Here is a 24,985-nt window from a genome sequence, read left to right as displayed (position 1 = left end):
TTCTCCTTGTCTTAAGGATCTTCTCTTTCCATTTGTGACAATTGTCCTTTTTTCTTCTCCTGTTGAATGAGGTTTCTTCTTGGTCCTTTCACTTTAAGAAACCTCTTTCAACCAGACTTTGTGTAACGAATTAACCTTATATTATGTGCACAGTTGCACATCAGGGTGACTTAGGGGGTGAATGCAGACAGGGAAGGAGGCCAGGTTGTCGTCTATCATGTGTCACTTTGTGTGAAAGGAAGGAAGCCTCACAACCCTTAGTTCCAAGAAAGGACAGGATTACAGACAGTTCTGTAAATAGCTTTTACTTATGTCTTTATGGGATGAGCCATACGAAATCTTGGATTTCTTTGATCTGGGAATGGTTTTATTTAAATTTTTTGAGCTTTTATTGGTGTATAGTTGACTGACACTGTTGTGTTGCTTTCTGCTATACAGCAGAATGAATCAGTTATACTATAGTTACATCCACTCTTCTTTAGACTCTTTCCCCATATAGGTCATTACGCAGTATCAGTAGTAGACTTCCCTGTGCTATATAGTAGGTCCTTATTAGTAAGCTGCTTTATATATAGTAGTGTGTATATGTCCATCCCAGTCTCCTAGTTTACTCCCTTCCCCAGAGTTTTTTTTTTACTTGCTTGTGCCTCAGCTTGCAGGCTGTTAGTCCCTGATCAAGGATTGAACCTTGGTGGTAAAAGCAGAGTTTCTAACCACTGCCTCAATGATCAGATTTTCAAATTGAGGAATAGAAGTCCCATTTTCTTTGTTTTAGCTGCAGAAAATTTTCTCTAGGATTTCTGGAGCAACTAAAGCCCATAAGCCACAACTACTGACCCCACACTCGTTCCAGTTTCCAGCAGCAGCAGAACAGAATGAAAAGACTGTAGATGTGAGTTGAAAGATGAGAGTTTAAGCCAAGATCTTGATCTCCTGCAGTCCTGGTTTCCTCATCTGTGAAGTGGAAGTCCTGTAATAAACTTTCCTAGCCCTGCTCCTTCCCACCCTACCCCCCGCCCCCCACGCCATTTCATGTGGCGAGGATATTGGGGAATAGTCTGAGGGAAAGGTCTTGGTGAACTGTAGTAGTTTTCAGATGTAAGGCGTATCATTCATTCTCAGCGTTTCTCTCCTGCTGCTATTGATGGGGACAGTACCCACCTCCCATGGGTGGTGTAGTCATGGTAGTCCACCTTGCCCTGGCCCGTCCAGTGGCTGCATACGAATGGAACATGCACCTTGGATTTCTAGTCATCACCTAACCCTCAGGTCCCAGATGTTCCCATCTTCCTGCCATTTATGTGAGGAGGGGGAGAGGAGGACCCTCTCAGGTCAGCAAGGCCATTTGTCTTAAACTTTTGGAATCAAGACCACTTCAAGCTTAGATTCTGGGTACCACTGTTGATACGAGCCATTCAGTTTCAAACAACTTTAAAGAGTGATATGAAAAGTCAAGCGAGTTGGGTTCTTGACATTGAGCAGCCCTTAACTTTGAGTTCCATATGAGTGATGAAACCCTTGTTTGACTTAAAACATCCTTGAGATGTGTAAGCTTTTGTTTAGGACAAGGTCACAGTGAACGACAAGCAGATGTTTCTCTGTGTTGAAAAGGCCACAGCTCCTTGTGTCCCTCCTGATTCACTGAAAGCTGGCTGTTCATTTCTACTCCAATACTCTGCAGTCTTGATTGGACAGAGTTTGGGACAGTTATTTACTGTCCGTCTTCTGTACAACTCTACTCTCAGAAACATGGGTGATTCTTATAAACATTAGCTCAGATTTGAGGTCCTAGGGAATATTCCCTGGGTCAGAAAGAAGGCTGAACACTGAAGAACTGATGCTTTCAAACTGTGGTGCTGAAGAAGACTCTTGAAAGTCCCTTGGACAGCAGGGAGATCAAACCAGTCAATCCTAAAGGAAATCAGTCCTGAATATTCATTGGAAGAACAGAAGCTGAAGCTCCAATATTTTGGCCACCTAATGTGAAGAGTGGGCTCATTGGAAAAAACCTTGATGCTGAGAAAGATCAAGGACAGGAGGAGAAGGAGATGACAGATATGAGATGGTTGGATGGCCTCATCGCCTCAGTGTACATGAGTTTGAGCAAATTCCAGGAGATTATATAGGACCGGGAAGCCTGGCCTGTTGCAGTCCATGGACTTGCAGAGTCGGACACAACTTAGTGACTGAACAACAGCAGAAATCTAATATACTTGTAATATGGTTGTTTCATAAGTGAATTTAGAGTCTCCACTGTATCATCTTATTATATATATTTCCAGGTCAAGCATTTAACATTTTGAGACAAACGTGTTATTGCAATTTAAGATTTTGCCATTGGAGAAGGAGATGGCAAACCATTCCAGTATTCTTGCCTGGAGAATTCCATGGACAGAAAAGCCTGGCAGGCTGTAGCCCATGGGGTTGCAAAAAGTTGGACACAACTAAGCAACCAACACACATTGCAGTTATTGGGCTTCCCTGGTGACTTAGTGGTGAAGAGTCCGCCTGCCAATTCAAGGGACAGGAGTTTGATCCTTGGGTTAGGAAGATCCCCCGGAGAAGGAAATGTCAGCCCACTCCAGTATTCTTGCCTGGGAAATCCCACGGACAGAGGAGCCTGGTGGCCTACAGGCCATGAGGTTGTAAACAGTCAAACACAACTTAGTGACTAAACAACCACCACCACAACTACAATTATCAGCACAGAGGCAATTTTAGTACTTGTCCATAAAATACATTTAGTTAACTTCTGTGGAGCCTCTATTACTTTCTGGGTGCTATTACTAACATTAGAAATATTTTTGGTATCTAATGCAAATGTATTATAATAGGTAATGAGACAAAGTATGGTAAGCATAACAAAGGTGCCTGCTTGGGCTAAACCATGTCACCTTCTCCACCTGTAATGATTTTTTTATTGTTGATGATTATCATTGACAGAACTGGCACGGACATAAATGAGCAACATAGAGGACTTTTTTGCATTCATATTCTACACAATAAAGAGTTTAATATTGTATATTAATATCCACTTTTGAATGTGATTATTCATCATCATTTAAATGGAACCCCTGTGCTACTGAAAAATGCAATCCTGCCTGATTGTCCATTCCCTTACAGAGGAGTTTAGATTTTTTTTTTAACCCCAAATTCTGCACTTTTAAGAAAATAGATGAAGTTCTGACATTTCTGTCTTGAGTCCTTTGGGCCCAAGTACAGTGATACACCTTCCTCCGAGCTCATCAAGTGCAGGTGTCCTGAATGTGTGGGGTTGACTTTCCCCAGCTGGGCTCTGAGCACCTTTTCAAGAGATCTAGCACTTTGAATCCCCACCCAGGGGCGCAGCCCTTGAGTGCTGTGCACCTGCAGCTGATGGCATGTAGATCAGGCTTTTGAAGATGGCATCGAGGTGGGCAGGCCCAAGTAAGTCCAGCTGCTTCCCTTGGAGAGAATTAAGCCAGAATCCAGAAGTGCCAGCTCCCAGACAGGAAGCAGAAACCTGTGTGGGGTGTTGTCAGCCTAGAGGCGTGCACATCATACTGGCATCTGACTGCCCAGGCTTTCCTGTTTAGAAGTTGCCTGGGGCCTTCTCGCCAGTCTCATCCTTCAGTTGCAGTTCACAGAATCATCACTGCCCATCCATTTGGCCTGGCTCTCATCTTCCACATGTGCTGTCCTGGCCAGTTTCTGCCATCCGTAGAGTCCTTTTCATCGAGTTATAAATCCAGTGGCAGGAACAGACACACGCAGCAGAACCCACACAGTTCAAGTTTATGAATTCATGTTGGATGGGGGCGAAGGAAAGGAAGAGTCGATTCGTATCCGGAAGACACTGAGTTCATCCAGCCTTTGTGGATTGACTCCTGTGTTTCAGTCAGAAGCCATACTCTTGGTTAAATAAAGCGTCCTTTTCTCTGAATCAAACTGACTTCCACTCTTGAGGGGAGAATTCCTGGCCTGTCCCATAGCTGTTCTGGGGTGAGGAGAGTAGGGACTCGGGGAGGCACTAATGTCTTTCTTAGTGACTCATTTGATGATTACTCCATTGTTCAAAGGGCTGGATGTTATGTAATCAACATTTTATCCCCTCCCCCCACTTTTCCCCCTGTAACAATCTGGGATTTTCCATCATTTTGTCAGTCTTCCTGGAGGCATGTTGATTTTTCCACTAGGTTTTTTTGGGCATGGCCCAAAGCAACCCAAACTCTCTACTCCCTGGAACTTCAGATCCCCCTCGGTGCAGGGCCTGGGAGAGCCACGGCTGAGAACCCTCCTGTTCTTCCAGGGCAAGAGGGCTGACACTGGGCGGTTTCCTGACAGCCTGGCTCAGAGCAAACTATGGGAAAGTGCTGCCTGCCCTTTTTTCTCACCTCACAAGTTCCATTCATTTTGGCATTCAGAAGCAGTAGACTTGCTGCTTTTTTCAGAGGTCATCAGTTGTCATTTTTTTGTCCCTCCTTTGTTTCCATTTTATTCAGCCAATAACACACTGTGTATATCCAGGGAACTTTTGGACTTCCCAGGTGCCTCTAGTGGTAAAGAACTTGCCTACCAGTGCAGGAGACCTAAGAATCACAGGTTCAATCCCTGGATGGGGAAGATCCCCTGGAGGAGGGCATGGCAACCCCTTCCAGTATTCTTGCCTGGAGAATCCCATGGACAGAGGAGCTTGCTGGGCTACAGTCCATGGGGTCGCAAAGACACGACTGAAGTGACTTAGCCCATTGGGAACTTTTTAACCAGACAGGTTTTAGAGATGGCTGGTAGAGGAACTTCTCAGTGGCCCTGGCCTGGAACTCAGCCATTTTATGTCTGTTTCACGTGAAACATGGGGGAGTAGGAGGGCTTCTGTAAATGACTGCAGTGAAGTGCATTGATGTCTAAAGGTCACAGGACAGCTCGTAGGAATTCTGAAGTCATTTCTTTTTCACTTTTTGTTGGAAATTGTGCCTGAGGTGGATTTGGAGGACTTTTCACTTGAACCATAGCTGCATGTCTTGGCTTTGAACATGGTCTGCAGGTACAAGAGGGATTGGATACAGCAGAGATGGAGGTACCTGCGACAGTGGCCGAGGACCCCTTTGTGACTCCGCAGATGTTGGCATCTCACTCTTCTGCACCACCTACACAAATCAGGTTTATAGCTATTGCCTCCTCTCTGCACTTCACATCTGCCCACTTGAATTTTTCTGCAGAGCCACCTTCCTAGGCAAAGCCACCATCATCTCTCACTGCAACTAATGCAAGAGCTTTTTTAACAAGTCTTCCTTCACCCGTTCGGAAATACCTCCTAAACCATATGGGGCAGCTAAAAACGAGTTTTTTCCCCCATTTTAAAAAATTGTGGTAAAAATGAATATAACGTAAAACGTAAACCAACTTAACCATTTTTAAGTTACAGTTTGTGGCTGCATGCTGGGTCACTTCATTTGTGTCTGATTCTTTGAGACCCCATGGACTGGAGCCCGCCAGGCTCCTCTGACCATGGCATTCTCCAGGCGAGAATGCTAAAGTGGGTTGCCAGGCCCTCTTCCAGGGGATCTTCTGACCAAGGGACCAAACCCATGTCTCTTACGTCTCTTGCATTGGCAGGTGGGTTCTTTACCACTAGCGCCATCTGGGAAGCCCAAATTCCAGTTTAGTGGAATTAAATACATCCATGTTGCCATCACCACAATCCACCTCCAGAACTGTTTTCATCCATAGAACTGAAACTCTGTTCCCAAGATACAACTCCCCACCGCCCCCCCCCCACCCCATTCCCTCCTCCTTCCAGGCCCTGGCAGCTACCAATCAGCCTGCTTGTTGACTCTTTAAATTTGTACCTCATATAATTTGTCTTTTTCATGACTGACTTATTTCATTTACCATAATGGGAAGTCTCATCCATGTTGCAATGTGTGTTAGAATTTCCTTCCTTTCTAAGGCGGAATCATATTGCATCATATGTATATACTGTTGGTGCATTTTGCTTATCCTTTCATCTGTTGATGGATAGCTGACTGCCTCCACATTTTAGTTTTTGTGAATAATGCTGCTATGAACATAAGTATACAAATATGTCTTCAAGACTCTGCTGTCAACTTTTCTAGGTACATGGTGGTTTAGTCGCTAAGTTGTATCTGACTCCTGCAACCCCATGGACTGTAGCCTGCCAGGCTCCTCTGTCCATGGGATTCTCTAGGCAAAAATGCTGGAGTGGGTTGCCATTTCCATCTCCAGGGGATCTTCCTCACCCAGGAATCGAACTTGAGTCTCCTTCACTGCAGGCAGATTCTTTACTGACTGAGTTACGAGGGATATAGAGAATGCCTAAAACTCGACAAAAAAAGGCAAATAACTCCATTAAAAATGATTCAAATGCTTGAATAGACATTTCTCCAAAGAAGATGCACAAATGGCCAGTAAGCGGATGGAAAGATGCTCAACACCACTAGTCATTAAGGAGACACACATCACAGCTGCCGTGTGATGCCACTGGGTGTATGCACTGGCTGCTGAGGGCTGGCAGGGAGGCGGAACTGTTGTGCGCTGAATTATTGCTTAGTCGCTCAGTCGTGTCTGACTCTCTGTGACCCCATGGACTGTAGCCTGCCAGGCTCCTCTGTGCGTGGAATTCTCCAGGCAAGAATACTGGAATGGGTTGTCATTTCCTCCTGCAGGGAGTCTTCCAGACCCAGGGATTGAACCTGTAACTCTTGCGTCTCCTGCACTGGTAGGTGGCTTCTTTACCACCCACCAGACCACCTGGGAAGCCCGATGTGCGCTGTGGTGGGGTAAAATCATAACAGCCACTGTGAGGAAAACAGGATGGCAGCTCCTTGAAAAATGAAAAATAGAATGACCATAGGGAGTTCCCTGGTGGTCCAGTGATAAAGACTCCGTACTTTGAGTGCATGGGGAGCAGGTTCAATCCCTGGTTGGGAAACTAAGATCCCATGTGCTGTCCAGTGAGACAGGGGGGAAAAAAAAGAGCAATTACTGCAAGGTGATCTTCAGACAAAATATAATCATGTCATTCCTCTGCACGCAACCCTCAGTGCTTTCTGTCTTACTTGGGATACTGTTATAAATTCCTGCACACCCTACTTACTTACCTTTCCAGCCTCCTCTCAAGCTGCTGTCCCCCAGTCACTGTGCTGCAGCTGCGCTGACCGTTTCAATACTAAAGCAACCAAGGTTCTCCTCTCCGCCCATCTCAGAATCTCCAGCTATGCTAGTCCCTTCACTTAGGATATCAGTCCTCTAATATCAGTGCTCATAAGGGTTACCTGGATTCTGTGTTGAAAATGGATTTCTGGGTTCCGCCCCCTCAGAGGTTGTAATTCAGGAGGTCTGGGTGGGGCTGAGTTCCCAGGTGATGCTGGTATGGCTGGTCTGGGGACCACACGTTGAGAACCGCTGGTCTGGAGTAATTTCCTTAAACTCCTGTATCCTCTGTCCTTCAGATCTCAGGTCGAACATCTGTCTTCTGAAGGAGGCTTTTGCTGATTCCTCCAGACCTATAGGACACTCTATTATAGGTTAACACTTCATCTCCTACTCCTCTGAATCCCTTGTTGACATTATATTTGAAGTTTAATTGTGCAAATAGATTTTTACTAACTGATTTCCCTGCTGGAACCTGATACCCAGCTCCATCAGGGTGGGAATCGTTTCATGGTTCTTTCTGTAATCTCTTGCATGTAGCAAGGGCTAAATAATTACTTATTGAATGAATGCTGTTATTTCCTTTTCAGAGGTAACAGCAAGTGTGCAGAAACATGAATACTTTCAGTGAATGTGAAGGATGAATAGAGTCTATGGGGAACTGGTAGAGCTATTCAGAAAGAATTGACATGTTTTGTCAGAGATACAGACATTCAAGGCAAGAGTTGGGAATTTTTTTTTTTTTTTACAGACCCTACCACACTATGGAAAGCCCCCCAAATTTTACCTGCCCTGGTGACGATGCTACTACAGTTATTTCTCAGCTTGCCTCCTTCAGCCCATTCATGCTCTATTATATTTTATGGGTGGTTAATTACCTATTTAGTTTCATTTTTAAAATTGAGGTATAACTGACATGTATTTATTACTTTCAGGTGCACAGCATAATGATTTGATATTTGCGTATATTGCAAACGATCATCGCCATCAGTCTAGCTGACCTCCGTCACCTTTTTCATTTTTGTTTGTATTCATATGATATTTTTTGCCTTGCAGATATGGAATGTGCAGATGTCCCGCTCTTAACTCCTAGCAGCAAAGAAATGATGTCTCAAGCCTTGAAAGCTACTTTCAGTGGTTTCTCTAAAGAGCAGCAACGTCTGGGAATTCCAAAAGGTAGGTTTTGTAGTTGGAAGGAGAGAGGATGGACCAGACTTTGAGATAGAGTTGGTTTTCTCACCTATTGGTGGAGGTAGACTTACTCACCACCCTCAATCAGCAGCCACAGATTGGGACAGACGTCTGTTGGAACAAGCGTAGACACATGCTGATGCTCCCTCATCTTCCAGGCTTGTCCCTGCCATCTTGGTCTTAGGGCAGTGGTGCCCAAACTTGTTCGAACATTAAACAGTGGATCGTCAGAAAATTCCACAGTCCAGGCCAGAGCCCAGACCAATTAAGTCACAATTGCCTGTAGCATCAGTAATCGTAAAGCTCAAATGACTCTGTTGTACAGACAGGTTTGGAAGGCATGGCCTTGGTGTTGTTCTGGGCTGCCGTTAGATGAACTCCACGAGCTACAGTTCTGGGATTTACTCTTTTCCACGTCCTTTGGTGAAATGTGTTTATACTTGGGTATTCTCCTCTGAGGGCATTCCAGGTGACGCTAGTGGTAGAGAACGTGCTTGCCAATGCAGGAGACATCCCTGGGTTGGAGGAGGGCATGGCAACCCACTCCAGTATTCTTGTCTTGGAGAATCCCACGGACAGAGAAGCCTGGCGGGCTGTGGTCTACAGAGTCAGTCTGCAAAGAGTCAGACTCAACTGAAGCGACTTAGCACACACGCATTCTCCTCTGAAAGGGTTTATTCGGGAATGTAAAGGGAAGTGACTTGAGTGGTCAGAAAGGAAAAATGACTGGGGAAGACTTAAGCCTTGACCAGGCGGCATTTCCCGAGCAACTGAGAACAGAAGGAACACGTTCCTAAGAGAAATAAGAGGCTGCCTTTGCACCCAGCCAGTGCTACTGCTACGGGAGCGAGCGGCTGCCACCCTGCCAGACGCAGGCCTCAGGGAGATTCCGTGAATGAATCTGGCTACCTTTTCACATACTCTGCTCTTCCACAAACCTCCACTGACAGCAGAGCCCAGTCATAAAGCAGAATAAAGTGAGTTCTGACCATCCACTTTTCCATCATCTTATAAAGTCATCTTCTAGACCGAAGGGGATAACACTGAGAGGAGGTAGGAGGTGGGCTGTAGGCACCACACCCTGCCATCACCTGAGCTCGGTCAGTGTCGTGAGCTGGTGTAGTCATGTTAAACCAGGGCGGCACATGAAGGTTATGTATCATCTGTTCTACATGGCTCCTCAATGCAGGGCCTGTCTTATGTATTCATTTTGCAGGTTATCTGGTATAATACAGGTACCTAATAACATTGTTGGACTTCCCTGGTGGCTCAGTGGTAAAGAATCTGCCTGCAATGCAAGAGACCTGGGTTCAGTCCCTGGGTTGAGAAGATCCCCTGGAGAAGGAAATGGCTACCCACTCCAGTATTCTTGCCTGGGAAATCCCATGGGCAGAGGACCCTGGTGCCAGTAGTCCATGGGATTGCAAACAGTTGGATACGACTGAGCAGTCAGACTGACACACACACAATAATGTTACTACTAAGTATCACTTGAATGGCGTACTGTTACTAATTGCTGTGATTACTATAGTTGGCCCTCCTCATCCAAGGGTTCCATATTGGCAGATTCAGACAACCACAGATCTGATTCTGTTGGCTGAATCTGGGGATGCGAGAACCCACATACACAGAGGGCTGAGTGTGCCCCCACCCTCTTGTATATATAAGGGAACGTGCATCTCCCCAGATTTTGGTATCTGGGGGGGTCCTGAAACCAATCACATTAGATATGCAAGGACAACTATACTAACCATCATTAACTAAGATAAAAATAATTAAGCATAATGGCCGCAAGTAAATTACATGAGTAAGTGCAGGGAGAGGTGAGTGCAACGTCCAGAGCACACTTGACTTTGTCATTATTGCCGTTAAAGGAGTCATTGGTTCCCTGGTCCCAGGCTTTAATAAAGTCTGATGGAAATAAGGCAGTGAGAGAGGAGACTCTTGGAACCTGTTGGAAGGTTCCATGGGTGGAGAATACTCTTTGTTACTTTTTGGCTGATGGCAGTGATCAGCTGACTGGCGGGAGGGAGAAGATGGGGCTGACCTGGATGCAGGGAGGAGGGTTATGGAAGATACTCCATTAGGCCTTCCTCATTCCGTGAATCTGAGAATGTCTCAGCGAAGATCAGGTGCTTTTGTGTAGTCTCCGAGGCTTGGGGAAGAGTTGAGACCCTGATCTGCTGGGACATCATCTGATCTCTCCCTGCAGACCCCCGGCAGTGGACAGAGACCCACGTTCGGGACTGGGTGATGTGGGCTGTCAATGAGTTCAGCCTGAAGGGTGTGGACTTCCAGAAGTTCTGTATGAACGGGGCAGCCCTCTGCGCGCTGGGGAAAGACTGCTTTCTCGAGCTGGCCCCAGACTTCGTTGGGGACATCTTGTGGGAACACCTGGAGATCCTGCAGAAAGGTAAATGCCTGAGGACGGGGTGGGATGAGGGAGGTGGGGCCTGCACGGGGCAGCTTCCAGAGTCGACTGGGGAGCGGGGTGCCACATTGAGGTCGTCATCTGAGTGTCCAGCCACACAGCACATACGGTCTGCAGAGACTTGCCATATGGTGCCTGGTAGGGAGCGGGTGCTCCATAAACATCAGTTTCTTTGTCTTCTATGTACTAGATACTCCACCTTTTCTTTTTAATGTTTATTTATTTTTAATTGATTGATTCTTGGTTTACAATACTGGCTTGATTTTTGTCACACATAACATGAATTAACCCTAGATGTACACATGTCCCCTCCCTCTTGAGTCTCCCTCCCACCTCCCGCCCATTCCCACCCCTCTAGATTATTCCAGAGCCCCAGTGTGAGTTCCCAGAATCCTATAGCAAATTCCCATTGGCTATCTATTTACATATGTTAGTGTATATATGTATGGCTCCACTTTTCATCTTTACCTCCTAAAGCTTCTTGGTTTGCGAAGTTCTAATCTCAGTCCTTATCTTAAACTCATATACTGCTTGAACAAGCAGTGCCCACAACTAGCAAAAGGGTATTTCTTTCCTTTCTTTCTTTTTTTTTGGCAATCGTGAAACACACCCCCTTGACCCATGGCCACATCCAAGCTCAGTGTTTCAGAGCTTCTTAATAAGCAGTCTTCTCTGCCCACTAACGGGACTGGAATTGCAGTCGCAAGGTACACCTTTTCCATCTGAAGCAGAAGCCAGGGTTATGTCGGGACGTCGTGTTGCAACCTTGTAATGACATGGCCTCTCCTACCAGCCTCTTCCAACCTTTTTGGATCGAGTGACTCATGCACCACAGTCCGGGCTGAGTATAGAAACAGCAGCAGGCGGCAAACTTGGGTGTTTTTGCGCTTATTTTTCTGAATTTCTTCTTAAAATAAATTGCAGTTACCAGCAGTCAGCAGTGCCCTCCAGCTGACTGTAAGCCTAGAAGCCCGTTGCCCTCTCTGACCCAGGCCCACCCTTTCCCTGTGGTCACCAGCTCCAACCCCTGGTGCAGACGCGGGAGGCAGGGAGCAGAGCTCAGGCTTAGCACTTTTTATTCCATATAATACCTTCCTTTGTTTAAGGATATTTTCCATTCTGCAATGCCCAGGAGAGACCCAAATTAGACTCCTCTGGGCACAGAAGTGTTACTTTTTTTTCTCTCCCCCTTTCTCCTCAGCTATAGCTGAAAAATAAATAAATAAGCAGAATTGAGAAGTAGGTGAATCTGGCCCAGGACTGCTGGGCGGCGGTACCGGCTTCCCCGAAGCCACGCCGTGATCTCGGTATAACTGCACACAAACCACTCATAACGTGTTGACGTGAGCGCCTGTTTATAGAGGGAAAGGATATGGCAGGCTCAGAGCAGGTCTGATGCAAGCATTGGCTTATAAACACGGCAGTGGACTCTATCAGACTGTTTCACCCAGATATATGCTGCCAAAGCCCCGCATCCCTCTCGTCAGCACCCCAGGGCAGCCAGGTGGTCTGCAGTGTCAGTCGGCTCTGATCGGTTACATCTCATCTATACAGCATTTCCTTGTTTCCAAAGGGCTTGGAAATAAGTTTTCCTTTTTTTAAATTGTGAAATTATGATAACACATTTACAGAAGTTTTGGAAAATACAGAACAAAGGTACATATAGCTCCATTACATAATTATTTTTTAAGTAGATAAATTAAGGTTTTTAGTTGGAGTTTCAATATCAAACTCTCAAAAATTAATAGGATGAATAGACAGAAAAGTTTGCACTGTGAACCAGTCCGTTTGGATTCTCAAAGCAACCGTGGGACACAGGAAGGGCATGTCCTCTTAGAGTGAGTCCTTTCTGTAAAATGAGGACAGGTCAGGTGGTTCTTCAACATCACTTGTTTCCTTACACCTGGGTCTTTTCAGCCAAACTTCCCGTCCTATGTTCTTTGTGTAATGATATGGACTCATGGCGGGGAGCTTCTGGCTTTGTTGTTATTCAGCCACCAAGTAACGTCCGACTCTTTGTGACCCCATGGACTGCAGCACGCCAGGTTTCCCTGCCCCGCATCACCTCCCAGAGCTTGCCCAAGTTCCTGTCATTGAATCGGTGAAGCCATCCAACCGTCTCATCCTCTGTCGTCTCCTTCTCCTTCTGCCTTCAATCTCTCCCAGCATCAGGGTCTTTTCCAGTGAATCGGCTGTTTACCTTCCTGCAGAGGAATCATACCAGTGAATTTAGGAAAATGAGAGAGTAATGGAGTGAGTTTGAGAACATCTCACCCATTTTCAAGGGAGACGGAGGACTGTGCTTCTTCAGATCCTCCAAGAGCTGGGCGAGATGTTTGTATTGAGGCTACAGCTTTTGTTCTGTGATTAAAGTAAGGCAACCCAGTGCTGAAAAAAACATAGCTGTTCTGGGTGGGGTGGCAGGCCAAAGGTACAGGGGATGTTTCAATCTGATAAGCTGCTGAAGCAGAGTTTAATCATTTTATCTCAGCTGGGAACTGTTTTTCTGTGCAGGCATGAACTTGTTTTCCCAGCAGTCTCTGCTCCCAACAAGCTATCAGATACCTGAGGAAAAACCCAAACCAGCCCCCTCTGTCTACATCTGATTCTTACAGTGAAATGTAATCCGACTGTTGCATACAGCAGTCAGGGGCTACCACCAGATTCCAGGGTCATCAGGAGATCTACAAGTTCACTTTGGTTCAGTGGAGAAGTTTCTCTGCTTGGTTGCTTTCATCTGTGTCCTACTCTCATTCCTATGGAGCTTGGCACCAGGACAGAACTTTGGTTATGTGGCTCTTCTGTCATATTTCACCAAGTAGAATCACCTTACTAGTGTCTTATCTGGGCCTGAACTTGAAATCTGAGGGCAACGGAAAAAACACCAAACACCAGATATCTGCTGGAAGAAGTGGAGGCTCTGAAATCTACCCGCTTGCACTTCCCTGGTGGCTCAGTCGTTGGGACTCCACACTTCTGGTGCAGGGAGCAGGGATTCAGTCCCTGGTTAGGGAACTGAGATCCCCCGTGCGGTACAGCATGGCCAGAAATAAATAAAATAGCAATAATAAGAAGAAAATAATTAAAATCTTCCTGCCTAAAAAGATTGTCCTATGTTTCTGAAAAACTTTGGACCTGATCTGTTTGAATGTTGGCGACTGATTTTGGTAAACTCCCAAGGTGTCGGGAAGATCCACTGGAGAAAGAAATGGCAACCCACTCCAGTATTCTTGCCTGGGAAATCCCATGGACAGAAGAGCTTGACGGGCTCCAGTCCATGGGGTCGCAAAGAGTCGGACACGACTGAGTGACTAAACAACAACAACAATAAGATGTCTTCAAGCCCTGGAGGCTGGCGGCACACGCATGCATCAGAAAGAGGGTGGATGCCTTCCCAGCCCTTCGAGATTACTCATGGGCGTGCTTTCCAAGATATTAAATCCCCTTTTCCAGCTACTGAAATCATAAACTTAGCCATACTTTGGTGAGCTCATCCGTAGACAAGGCTCCAGTCAGGGGAGGCTCAGACACGAGCTCAGTTAGGGAACATGCAGATTTTCTCTCAGCGGGACTGAGATCACTGTGGTCCTCGCCTCCAGGGTCCTCTTCTGCTGAGCACTGCTTGCATGCTGACCTCTTTGTTCCCTTCCTTCCTGGTCTGTTGCAGAGGATGTGAAGCCATACCAAGTTAATGGAGTCAACCCTCCCTACCCAGAGTCCCGCTATACCTCGGATTACTTCATTAGTAAGTTCCTTTTGGCTCCTCTTCTCTCTTCCTGCTCACTGTGATGGGAACTTAGGAAAGGAACCCTGTCCTGGGCCATCTCAGGCTCCTGCCTGGCAATTCTACAGGAAATAATAGCTTTGGACATGTAGACTCTTGGGGACTTCCCTGGTGGCCCAAAGGTTAAGACTTCATCACCATCCAATGCAGGGGGTGCAGGTTTGATCCCCGGTTGGGAAGCTAAGATGCCATGTGCCTTGTGGCCAGAAAACCAAAACATAAAGCCGAAGAAATATTGTAACAAATTCAATAAAGTCTTGAAAAATGGCCCATGTTTTTTTAAAAAAACCTTAGGAAACGTGTAGACACTTGCTTATTGCTTTGTTATTCCTGCAAAGCACAAGGTTTCAACCTCTTGCACGTTTTATTCACCCGCGTGCTTCTACACTGGGGTCTCGCTGATATCCTCAGCGTGACAGATAGTCACAGAGAGACTGCTGTTTGCTTCCCTCCAGTGGTCCTGTTTGACCCTGGGCCATGTGGTGGCCAACAGAGGTTCAGGTCAGGGATTTTGATCTTGTTCTTTCCTTTTTGCTAGTACATGCAACAGCATTCCCTTTGAAATCTTTCCTTCAGGGCATGCCCTGCAGCTTCGGGTTCTGTCTCTGAGCAGAAAGCCTTGTCCTCCTGGTGCCTGATCCCTCACCAGGTTGCAGGAATGGCCGGAGGAGGAGAATTAGCGCAGGGCTGTGCTTGTCTGATGGCTTTGCTTTCAAAGGGTATCTTAAGTAGGTTTGTTTTCACTTTATTGTTTTACTTTATTATGATCTGTATACTCACAGCAACAGTGAGGTTATTGTGTGCTAGAAAGGTTGGTTGTGTGCTGTCCTTGGATCTTCGTCACAGCGCCCTGGGGAAGCTTGCCATCATCCCTGTTTTAGAGATGAGAGAATTCAGTCAGAAAAGGGAAGTGCCTGTCAAGGGCCATGGCCCTTAAGTAGTGGAGCAAGATTGAAAACCCAGGCCCTTTTGACTTCAAGTATTTGTCTTTTATTCCCTGAGGTAGTCAGCTTGGTTAACGTCATGGGGCCGTTGTAAGTGGGGAGGGAACAGCCTATTTTCAGTACTCACCTCTCCTCTCTCCAATCGCACACTCTGTTTTCAGGCTATGGTATCGAGCACGCCCAGTGCGTCCCTCCCTCGGAGTTCTCCGAGCCCAGCTTCATCACAGAGTCCTACCAGACTCTCCATCCCATCAGCTCGGAGGAGCTCCTCTCCCTCAAATATGAGAGCGACTACCCCTCTGTCATCCTCCGGGACCCTCTGCAGACGGATGCCTTGCAGACTGACTACTTTGCCATCAAACAAGAAGTGGTGACCCCAGACAACATGTGCATGGGGAGGGCCAGTCGTGGTAGGTCACATTTCTGCTCTAGAAGTTTCTAAGAATTGCCCTGCTTGGTGCATTTCCTAGGTTCCAGTTTTTTTTTCCTCCTCACTCTTAGCCACGGGCATTCCTGAGTTTTTGCTTTTCCGTCTTAAAATGTCTAGCTGTTAAGAACTTTGTATCATGAAGTCTTAGCCGAGGCTTTCATGATGACCGAGACTGTGGATCCACAGTGGAATTGAAATCCGGCAGGAAGACCAGTTGCGTTTCTTAGTTAGGTACGATATTTCACCAGATAATAATTTTAGGTGCATGCGTGCTTTATTTTCCTTGAGAGGATTTTGCTTGAGGACACAGTCACGTAAAAATGATTCTGATAACCCTCCCGGAGAGAATGGATCTCCACGTCGTCCTGGTGTTTGAATATTCCTAAGTCGGACTGCCCCTCCTGGCTTGGTGTCTGATGACCTCTGCTTCTCAGCCTGGGCTTCCCAAGCTCCTGTGACTTCTTTGGTTTGGGAAGATAGAAGATGGTTAACCAACAGCTTATTTGGAACCAGTCATCAGCAGTGTGGTCTAAGTGTGTATTTAGCTAGAGGACCAGGGAAAGAGGTGGCCAGAAGCTTCCAAAACTAGATACTCTCTCACATTGCCGTGACTCTTAGGACAAAGGTAACATATTCACTGACAGTGAACTGCATGGTTCTGAATAGAGCTGACTGACCTTACAAAGCCAAAAAAGGTTAAATACCCTCAACTTTAAAGATCAGGACCTAAACACTCAGAGACACAACCCATCTAGTGACCTGTCCAGACTCTTTGCTCTGATAGAAGGACGGTCCTATATAAAGACAGACTTGCTCATGGGAGAAGAACTAGCTGATTTTTTTTTTTTAATGTTCTGGATGTTACCTTTTATGCAAAATGAAACAGAAATAAGACATGATTTCAGATATTATAGACCTCTTCCTAAAATGAGAGTAAATTAGGTTTCAGAGAAAAGGGAACAGAAGCCCAGAAATGTTAGGTGACACATTATTATTATTATTATTTTTGAGTTTAAGCGTCCTGAAATTTTCTAATTCAAATATACAGAAGCTTACCCAGGTTCCTGCCAGTCCTATAATCTACTTTTCTGCCAAATATTTGAAACGATGCTGCAGATCACTCAACAGGAGAACTAGCTTGACTCTTCTGATGGATAAACTGGAAAGAGTTACAGACAGGAAAAGAGCAGGAGGGAGTCTTTCCAAGTGGCCGGCCTCGCAGTGATGTCTGCTCAGTGCTGACCCCGCTCCCTGTCCTGAGGCCACGGCCTCGTGGGCCTCACACTGTCAGCTCCTTCGAGTGTCCAGGCTCCCACTTCCTCCCAGCAGGCCTGCGGAGGGAAAGTCCCAGCAGAATCGGAGCCTGTAATCTGCCTCCTTGGGGCCACGGGGTGTTTGTGTTTCAGACAGAAGGGGATGGGTGGGACCAGCGTTACCTTCCCCTTCTTTATTTTTGGATGCAGGTCTATTTAAATACTTACACTCACATGTGTACCTTTTTTCTCAGGCGGGTCACAGCAACAGAACGCCTGTCTTTCTCACGGGGTTTTCTGTGAGTGTGCAGTGAGGCTGTGCACGCGCGTGCGTGCGTGTGTGTGTGTTGGGGGGGCCCAGTGTGCTGTCACTTCGGGCAGGACTGTTGCCGTTTGTTTTCCACTTGCGTCTGGCTTTGCTTTGTGTAACTGGCCTCTTCCCTCTCCTTCTCTTGGTTCCTGCGACCCCAGAAAAACGATGGTGGGCCACACGGTGAACTGCACAGAGAAACAGGAAGGCTTGCTCTCTGGCCTCGTTCTCCTTTGCTCACACCAAGCATCTCACCACACAAACTTGGGGGCAGACTGTTTTGTTCACGGTTGCTTTTTTACGAGTGAGAAGTGCTGCAAACAGGACGTATTCCAGTGGGGTGATTGACTCTGCCATGGCAGGGTTGGGGTAGACTGAAAGCATCACTGTTAGTTGAAGATGATGAACAATAATCGCAGTGTTCCCAGACTGCATTAGGGTAGACAGTGTGTTTCTATTCCACTTCCTTGGACTCAGAGAGCTGTCTTCTTTGTGCTGGTCTGTTGAGTGGGCTGCCATGGGGCTCCCCCACCTCTTGCTTTGGGTGCCCTGAGGTCTGTGTGGTGGGGTCAGGGAGCTTTGCAAGGACCTCGCCGAGATGTTTCTCAGGAAAGCCAGTCGATGGATGTCTTAGAGGAGCTTCCCCGCCCCTGAACACAGTAGCCTAACTGAGCGACTCATCTAGTTGGAACCAACCCATTTTGGGAGAAAAATACCCGTAAATGAAGGTTCCCAGCTCTAGGATTGTGAAAGAGAGCTGAAATGAAAGCAGCCTCCTGCTATAAACCGCAGCTCTCAACAGAGTTGCATTTGGCTTATGTTTGAGAGGCTGCCAGGGGGCGGTTATAGCCTCGTTCAGTGTCCCTGCTTACTGGGGTTCCTTGGAACCTCAGCTGTCCAGCGAGTGGAAATTCCAGTCTCCACGCCCTCCCAATATAAAAATGACTGATGGAATCATCTCAGGGACTTCTGAGTGTAAATGCAAGGGACTTGGTGGGGTGTCCTCATGAAAATATAAACTCTTTCTTAGGCTTTTGGTATGTTTAAGATGGACAGCTGGAATGGGCAAACACCTTTTTATGGGAGGCCACAAAATTTCCTGTTCTGTTGAAAAGAGGCTGCTGCGTTCTTGGTTGGGGTCTGTTTTCTTGAGACTTTTAATGTGAATTTCTGGAAGGGACAGTCCCTTCTTTTTAAAGTTTTTTTATTTACAACATTTTGGGGGAGTGTAGTGTTTTATAATGTTGTGTGAGTTGCAGGTGTACAGCAAAGAGAATCAGTTTATATATACATATATCCACTCTTATTCTTTTCCCATGTAGGTCGTTACAGAGTATTAACTAGATGATAATAATGATAATAATAAAAAGTTGCAAATGTGACCGTGGACTTGGCAGATGGGGCGGACAGCTCCAAGGCTTTCTGGGGATTGCTATTCTTTGAATGAGTGGTTGGAAGAAGGAATGAGACGAAGCAGATAACTAACTGTATTTTTGTTCCAAGCAGTGTTGGGAGGGATAAGAGGCTCAGGAAATTTACAAGAGTAGATAATGCAGAAATTACATATTTAACTTCTTTTATCTGGGGTTAAAAATCTTTTTTGGAAGCGATATATCTTCCTTCCTAATTACTGTATATTTAATGTTGGTTTGGACACCAACATTAAATATTTGAATTTCATTGTCTTAACGAATTTCCTCTGTTGTGAAGGGGAGGATACACCAGAAACTCACTAGCGTTACTTTGTATATACCAACTTTCCTCTGGGATTTAGACGTCAGAGTAGGCCGGCCAGCCTTGACTCGCAGGTATTTCTGCCTGCACGTCTGTCACAGTCTCTGGCCTCTTGACTTTGCTGGACTCAATCAGCCATTTAATCTCCCGTGATTTAATTGAGGTTGCCTGGAAAGTATCTGGAAATAAAACATAAGAAATATTCCTGTGAGCCTTTTCAGCAGTTAGCTGCATTTGGTTCTGTCCCCTCCCCCACCCCCCGTTTTCAGCCTCCTTTTAAATGGCATTTTTTGCCAATGGAAATTTCTCTAGGAGCTATTGTGCAATCATAGCAGCTGTTTATAACCTGGTTTGGAAAATTAATGAACTTGCATGATCTTGTGGTCAGTTAAGAATGCCTTAAGCAACTCACAGAGTAAAGGATTTCTGCCATTGCTACGGACCTTAACTCTTTAATCAACTTCTTTGTTTTTTTTTTTTTAATTGCCTTCGTTTCCCTAATAAAGCGCAAATTTCAAGTACAGATAGTGCTTGGTAAAGAATATGGATTTCTATTTAGAAGAATGATAATGTTTTCTTTTTTAACCTCCTGGCAAAAAAAAAAAACATCTCATGGCTTCTTTTTCTATTTGAGAAGGCATAGAGGCGGTACGATGTACATTTCAAAGAGTGTTTGGAAAAAAGGCTAAAAAATAGTGTTTTAGTTCCAAGGTCAAGGAAGGTCAGTCCTCTCCTAGTGTAATGGAATTTTTTTTTTCTTATGACCAAAATATTTTGCCAAATGGGGCCTTTTGAAATCATCTCCTTGGCTTGAGTTAGGGTAGAGGGTGATTTGAGCCTGATGCAGCTCAGATTTCTTCATCCACTCATTGGGTCTAACTCATCGGCCAGAAATCTCGTCATAACAGACGTGTTTCTCAGCCTGTAGGTTTCTGGTTGTGGAATTCTTGTTGTTCCAAACACTGCTGTCTCCCCCTGGCAGAGATGAGTAGCAACACCCGGCTCTGAGTCTTGGCCCCAGGGGCTCTGGAGCAAGATCGGACCATGCAGGGGCCTCTCAGGCTGGGTCCAGGCAGCCCCTCTTCCCCAGAGCAAATGCACGCACCTCCATCCCCGCCGGCCGCTCCCTCTCTGTATCCCTCCTGCACATCCTCACCGAGAGGGTTTCACAGTGTCTCTTCCCATCCCTCCTCCCCGCCCTCCTCCCGCCTCCTCCTCCTCCTCCTCCTCCAGGTAAGCTCGGGGGCCAGGACTCCTTCGAGAGCATAGAGAGCTACGACAGCTGTGACCGCCTCACCCAGTCCTGGAGCAGCCAGTCGTCTTTCAACAGCCTGCAGCGTGTCCCCTCCTACGACAGCTTCGACTCCGAGGACTATCCAGCTGCCTTGCCCAACCACAAGCCCAAGGGCACCTTCAAGGACTATGTGCGTGACCGCGCTGACCTCAATAAGGACAAGCCCGTCATTCCTGCTGCGGCCCTGGCCGGCTACACAGGTAGGACGCCTGGCCTCCTCCCGCCCTCTGGGGTGGGCTCCTTGGACACTTCTGTGCTGTCCCCAGCCCCTAAGGTTACCCCCTTTCTAGGGGACAACTAGACTCTGAGAGGTTGGGTTAGCCTCTCAGGTCACTCTGCAGATAGCCATTGGGTTTTGGAAGCAAATTGTATCATTCTGTTTCAGGGGATTCTTTCCAAGAGTAGTAGGAAAACTGATATTTTGAATCTGTAACTAGGGGAAGGGAGTTCTGTCCATCTGGTACTTCTGGAAATTCTGCCTTCCCGGCCTAGCATCAAGGGGCTGCTTCTTACCTGCTCTTGGAGGGCTCTTTGAACACAGAGCCAGCAGCAGCGATGCTGAAAGCCATCACTGAATGGGTCTACTCCCTGGACTCATCGACTCATTATCAGGCAGGAGTGGAAATGGGAAAAGTGCCCTCAGTCACCCTACACTCAGGCTAGATCCTGGCCCCTAGAGGAAATCTTTCTTCTCACTGAGCTTTATTATTACCTTTTTTCCCCCAGGAGTGAAACTTGTAGTCATGTTGAACAAAAGAAAGATCATAGAGAAAGGAAGGTGTATGTTGAGAGCTTGGGCTTTGATTGAGAATCTGGTCCAAGAATCTGAATTCATTGTCCTTGGGAAGGTTTGAAGAGTGTATCTGAGATCTACGCGAGGAGTAAGAATATATTAATGATCAGATCTTTTCTGTAAGGTTGTGCCTGCTCAATCTCTTCAGTCCAGCACTTTGCAACCCATGGACTGTAGCCCACCTGGCTCCTCTGTCCATGGGATTCTCCAGGCAAGAATACTAGAGTGGGTTGCTATGCCCTCCTTCAGGGGAACTTCCTGACCCAGGGATCAAACCCACGTCTCCTGCAGCTCCTGCATTGCAGGCAGATTCTTTACTGCAGAGCCACCAGGGAAGCCTGTAAGATCATAGTGTTTTCTAAAATTCAGAAATTGTGTTGTGAGTGGAGCTTGTTTTAAGCTTCGAATGCGCAGCGGTGGTCTTGGCCTCTTGCAGTTTATCCACCCTGGGCGAGTCATCATGTGAAGACCCTTTGTGTGGATGAAGACAGACACCTCAATCTGCATTTCTAGAGAGGTGTCTGTCTGATCTTAAGACTGAGCTCTGTCCCTGTTTTTGTGTGAGGGAAAACTCAAGGAAACTCAGCTGACCTTTGAGAACAACTCACATGCTTGGAAAAGTTCCTCGTCCTCCATAGATCAGGGTTGTGTGCCTTACGTTGCATCCCTCCAGCTCGTTGTGTAGTTCAGTGCATGCATAGGTGCTCAGGAGTCATGTTTGGATTTTGAAGTAGTAACCAGAACTATATACAGAGTCGTGGGCCAGAAAGGAGCTTAATAGTCACCTACTTTTTTCTTTCTACAATATTCCCCAAGTCCTTGCTTGAGCATCACGAGTATTGGGAAATCGCTGTTCTGCAAGGGGGTCAGTCCCTTCCCTCTAGGCAGCAGACAGTAGAAAGTTTGTGCCTTTCTATTAATGACATTTGGAATACAGAAAGTATGTAAAGTGTCTTTCAGGATATATGAGAGTGCTGCGTGTACTCAGTTGTGTCTGACTCTTTGCGACCCCATGGACTCGTAGCCTGCCAAGTGCCTCTGCCCATGGGATTTTCCAGCCAAGAATACTGGAGTGGGCCATCATTTCCTTCTTCAGGGGATCTTCCCGACCCAGGGATCGAACCTGCATCTTTTGCATCTCCTGCATTGGCAGGCGGGTTCTTTACCCCTGCAACCCCTGGAAAACCCCATATAGTAACACTTAGGTATTTTGAGAACTGGACTCCAGTTGGGTACACCGATGGAGGAGGAGGAAGAGATTGCGTAGTTAGGAGGGGGAGAGGCAGAGGTGGCTGTGAAGTGAATTTGGGCTGTGGAAGTGGCAGGCATCTCTGAGTGGCTGTGTTTGCCTCTCTTCTTGTGATGCAAGTGCTGTCATTTGCCCAAGAGTAAAGGCTGCCACCTCTCCTCCCCCTGCCACCCGGACTTTCAGGACCAAATCCTCAATGTAGCTTCTCCTTATTAAAAGTCTTGCCTTATTCCCTCTGACATAATCTCTACCATGACCACTGTCAGCAGGCATGATCATAATTCTTCTCCTTTAACAGTTTTCATCATTTTCTTTTCGTTTGGTGTGCAGTTCTGAAAATTTTGCTAGTTTAAGGTGGTTTTGTGGATAATCACATTAAGTATAGTGACTTTTAAGTTCTAAAGTTTGGGTTATGGCCAGAGAAAGCCTTATGATTTAGGTCAACCTGCTTGGGGTAAGATTCTGGTAAGGAATCGTGGCTACTCTACACAAAGTTTAGAAGTTTCTATAAATGGTGAAAGCCTGATCTCTACCTCAAATAGAAACTCTTCTGAAAAGGGCACGTTGTATAAGTTATTGGAGTCCCTGATGGGAGAAGCCTGCAGAGCTCATACTCTACGAGTGATTTGAAGAGTTTCAGCTAAGATGATCTTAACAAGAGTCATCTGAGAATTGGAAATGTCTCCAAGTGTCGTAGTTTCAAGGAGAGAAGGAAAAGGATGAAGTGGAATGTTAAGACCTAGGAGTATGAATTTGGACATGAAGACAGCCATCAGGAGAGCCAACACCAAAATGTCACTGTGAGCCTTCTCACAGGTGGGCATTTCTCATCCAAAGCCAAACAGATCAGAACATCTAAAGCTCTTTTCAAGACAAATTTTCTTCCAGGAATGTCCTGGAAGTCTGAGTTATGTTTGATGTCATCCCTTATTTGGGCTTCCCAGTGGTGGCTCAGTGGTAAAGAATTCACCTGCCAGTGAGGAGATGTGGGTTCGATCCCTGGGTCAGGAAGATCCCCTGGAGAAGGAAATGGGAACCCACTCCAGTGTTTTTGCCTGGAGAATCCCATGGACAGAGGAGCCTGGAGGGCTACAGTCCGTGGGGTTGCAGAGGCGTTGGACACGACTGAGCACGCATAGACTTCTTTGGGTGGATTGTTCTAATGATTGCTTCTTCCCCCATCGTTCCTTCCATCCTCTTTTTCCTTGCTCTTGTTTCCTCTCTCTCTCTCTGTCTCTGTCTCTAAGGGAGTACAATATTCATTGAATGGGACAGAGGAGAAGATGATTATCAGTTAATGATCTCAAAAACTCCAGTGGTCATTTGAACTAAAATACAATTTTTAAAGTATCTTACCATTCAGCTTTTTCTTCTTTGTAACTGGGGATTTTACTTTTCAAGCCATCTCAGATAGAGGTGCAAACAATAGCCCAGAAAACAGAAGTCCTCCATGCTCCCCCCCCCAGCCCTCACACACTGTGTGATTTTAGGCAAATTTACCTTGTACCCTCTTCTACTTTTAGCGAAGTGGAAGTGTCCCTCCCTCTCTTGGTAGGAGATCTGTGAGCATGTAATTGAACTAACTCAGTTAATGAGACAAATGAGTGCCAGACAAGTTGCTAGATGCAGGAGAGAAAGCTCAATCGTAACAAATCAATTATTTCAGCAGATGTTTCTGAGCACATGTTGAGTACAGATAAGTGCTCGTAGGCCTGGAAGGTTCACTATCTTGACGAATTCAAGATATTGTCATTGTCCTTAGACTTGAACTGGATTTTCTTACTGCTGTGGTTTGATGAAAGTCAGGATTTATTTGGCATGTGGTGTTAGTCACTCAGTCATGTCCAACTCCCTGCCACCCCATAGTTGGTGTATGGGGAGTGGTCCAAATTTGGGTGGCTTTCTTCCCCAACTCCCAGGCCCTCCCACCTCCACCCCCCGCCCCGGCCCCCGCCCCATGTTCACTGTCTGGTAAATGTCTCTTGTCCACAGTGAAAACTATATCTTGCCCCTCATTGTGATCCCTCATCATCTCAGATACATCCTAGGGAACGGGCCAGCGAACGGAACATGCTTCCCTAGGCCCTTCCACCACCTGGGAAGTGTGCAGTGACTGGAGTTCTTATAAATGAGTCTCTGAGTCTATGCAGACATGCCAAGATGACCTGAAGTTCAGAAAAGTACTTTGGAAAGTGGAAATCATTGTATAAGTGTTGGCAAAACTCTTCATTGCTCATAAACATCACACCTATTTTCCATCTCAAGTTATATGCTCTTTTTTTAAAAAAAATCTGTTTCCTTTATATTTGCTTACCTCCAGGGTATGTGTGGCCACACAGTAGGAGCACATGTATACCTTTTATGTCACCTGAACTAAAGGATGTCTGTATAGATTCCCTGAACTGGGACATGAATCCATT

General features: G+C 46.2%; 1 protein-coding gene across 4 annotated transcripts in view; it reads left to right on the top strand.

Annotated features, from left to right (window-relative positions):
- ETS1 (ETS proto-oncogene 1, transcription factor) overlaps nt 1-24,985 on the top strand; it is a 142,447-nt gene that overhangs the window by 96,028 nt on the left and 21,434 nt on the right. For all 4 annotated transcript variants that reach the window (XM_069565460.1, XM_069565461.1, XM_069565462.1 and 1 more), the window contains 5 exons: nt 8,209-8,328; nt 10,556-10,756; nt 14,442-14,519; nt 15,664-15,912; nt 20,463-20,723. In XM_069565460.1, coding sequence (XP_069421561.1) covers nt 8,209-8,328; nt 10,556-10,756; nt 14,442-14,519; nt 15,664-15,912; nt 20,463-20,723 — 909 coding nt within the window. The remainder of the gene's footprint in view (nt 1-8,208; nt 8,329-10,555; nt 10,757-14,441; nt 14,520-15,663; nt 15,913-20,462; nt 20,724-24,985) is intronic.

The sequence above is a fragment of the Ovis canadensis genome, chromosome 21 (genome assembly GCF_042477335.2).
Source record: "Ovis canadensis isolate MfBH-ARS-UI-01 breed Bighorn chromosome 21, ARS-UI_OviCan_v2, whole genome shotgun sequence".
In the NCBI taxonomy this organism is placed as follows: Eukaryota; Metazoa; Chordata; class Mammalia; order Artiodactyla; family Bovidae; genus Ovis; species Ovis canadensis.
Note: the sequence above shows the minus strand (reverse complement) of the source record. Positions and strands in the feature narration are given on the sequence as shown.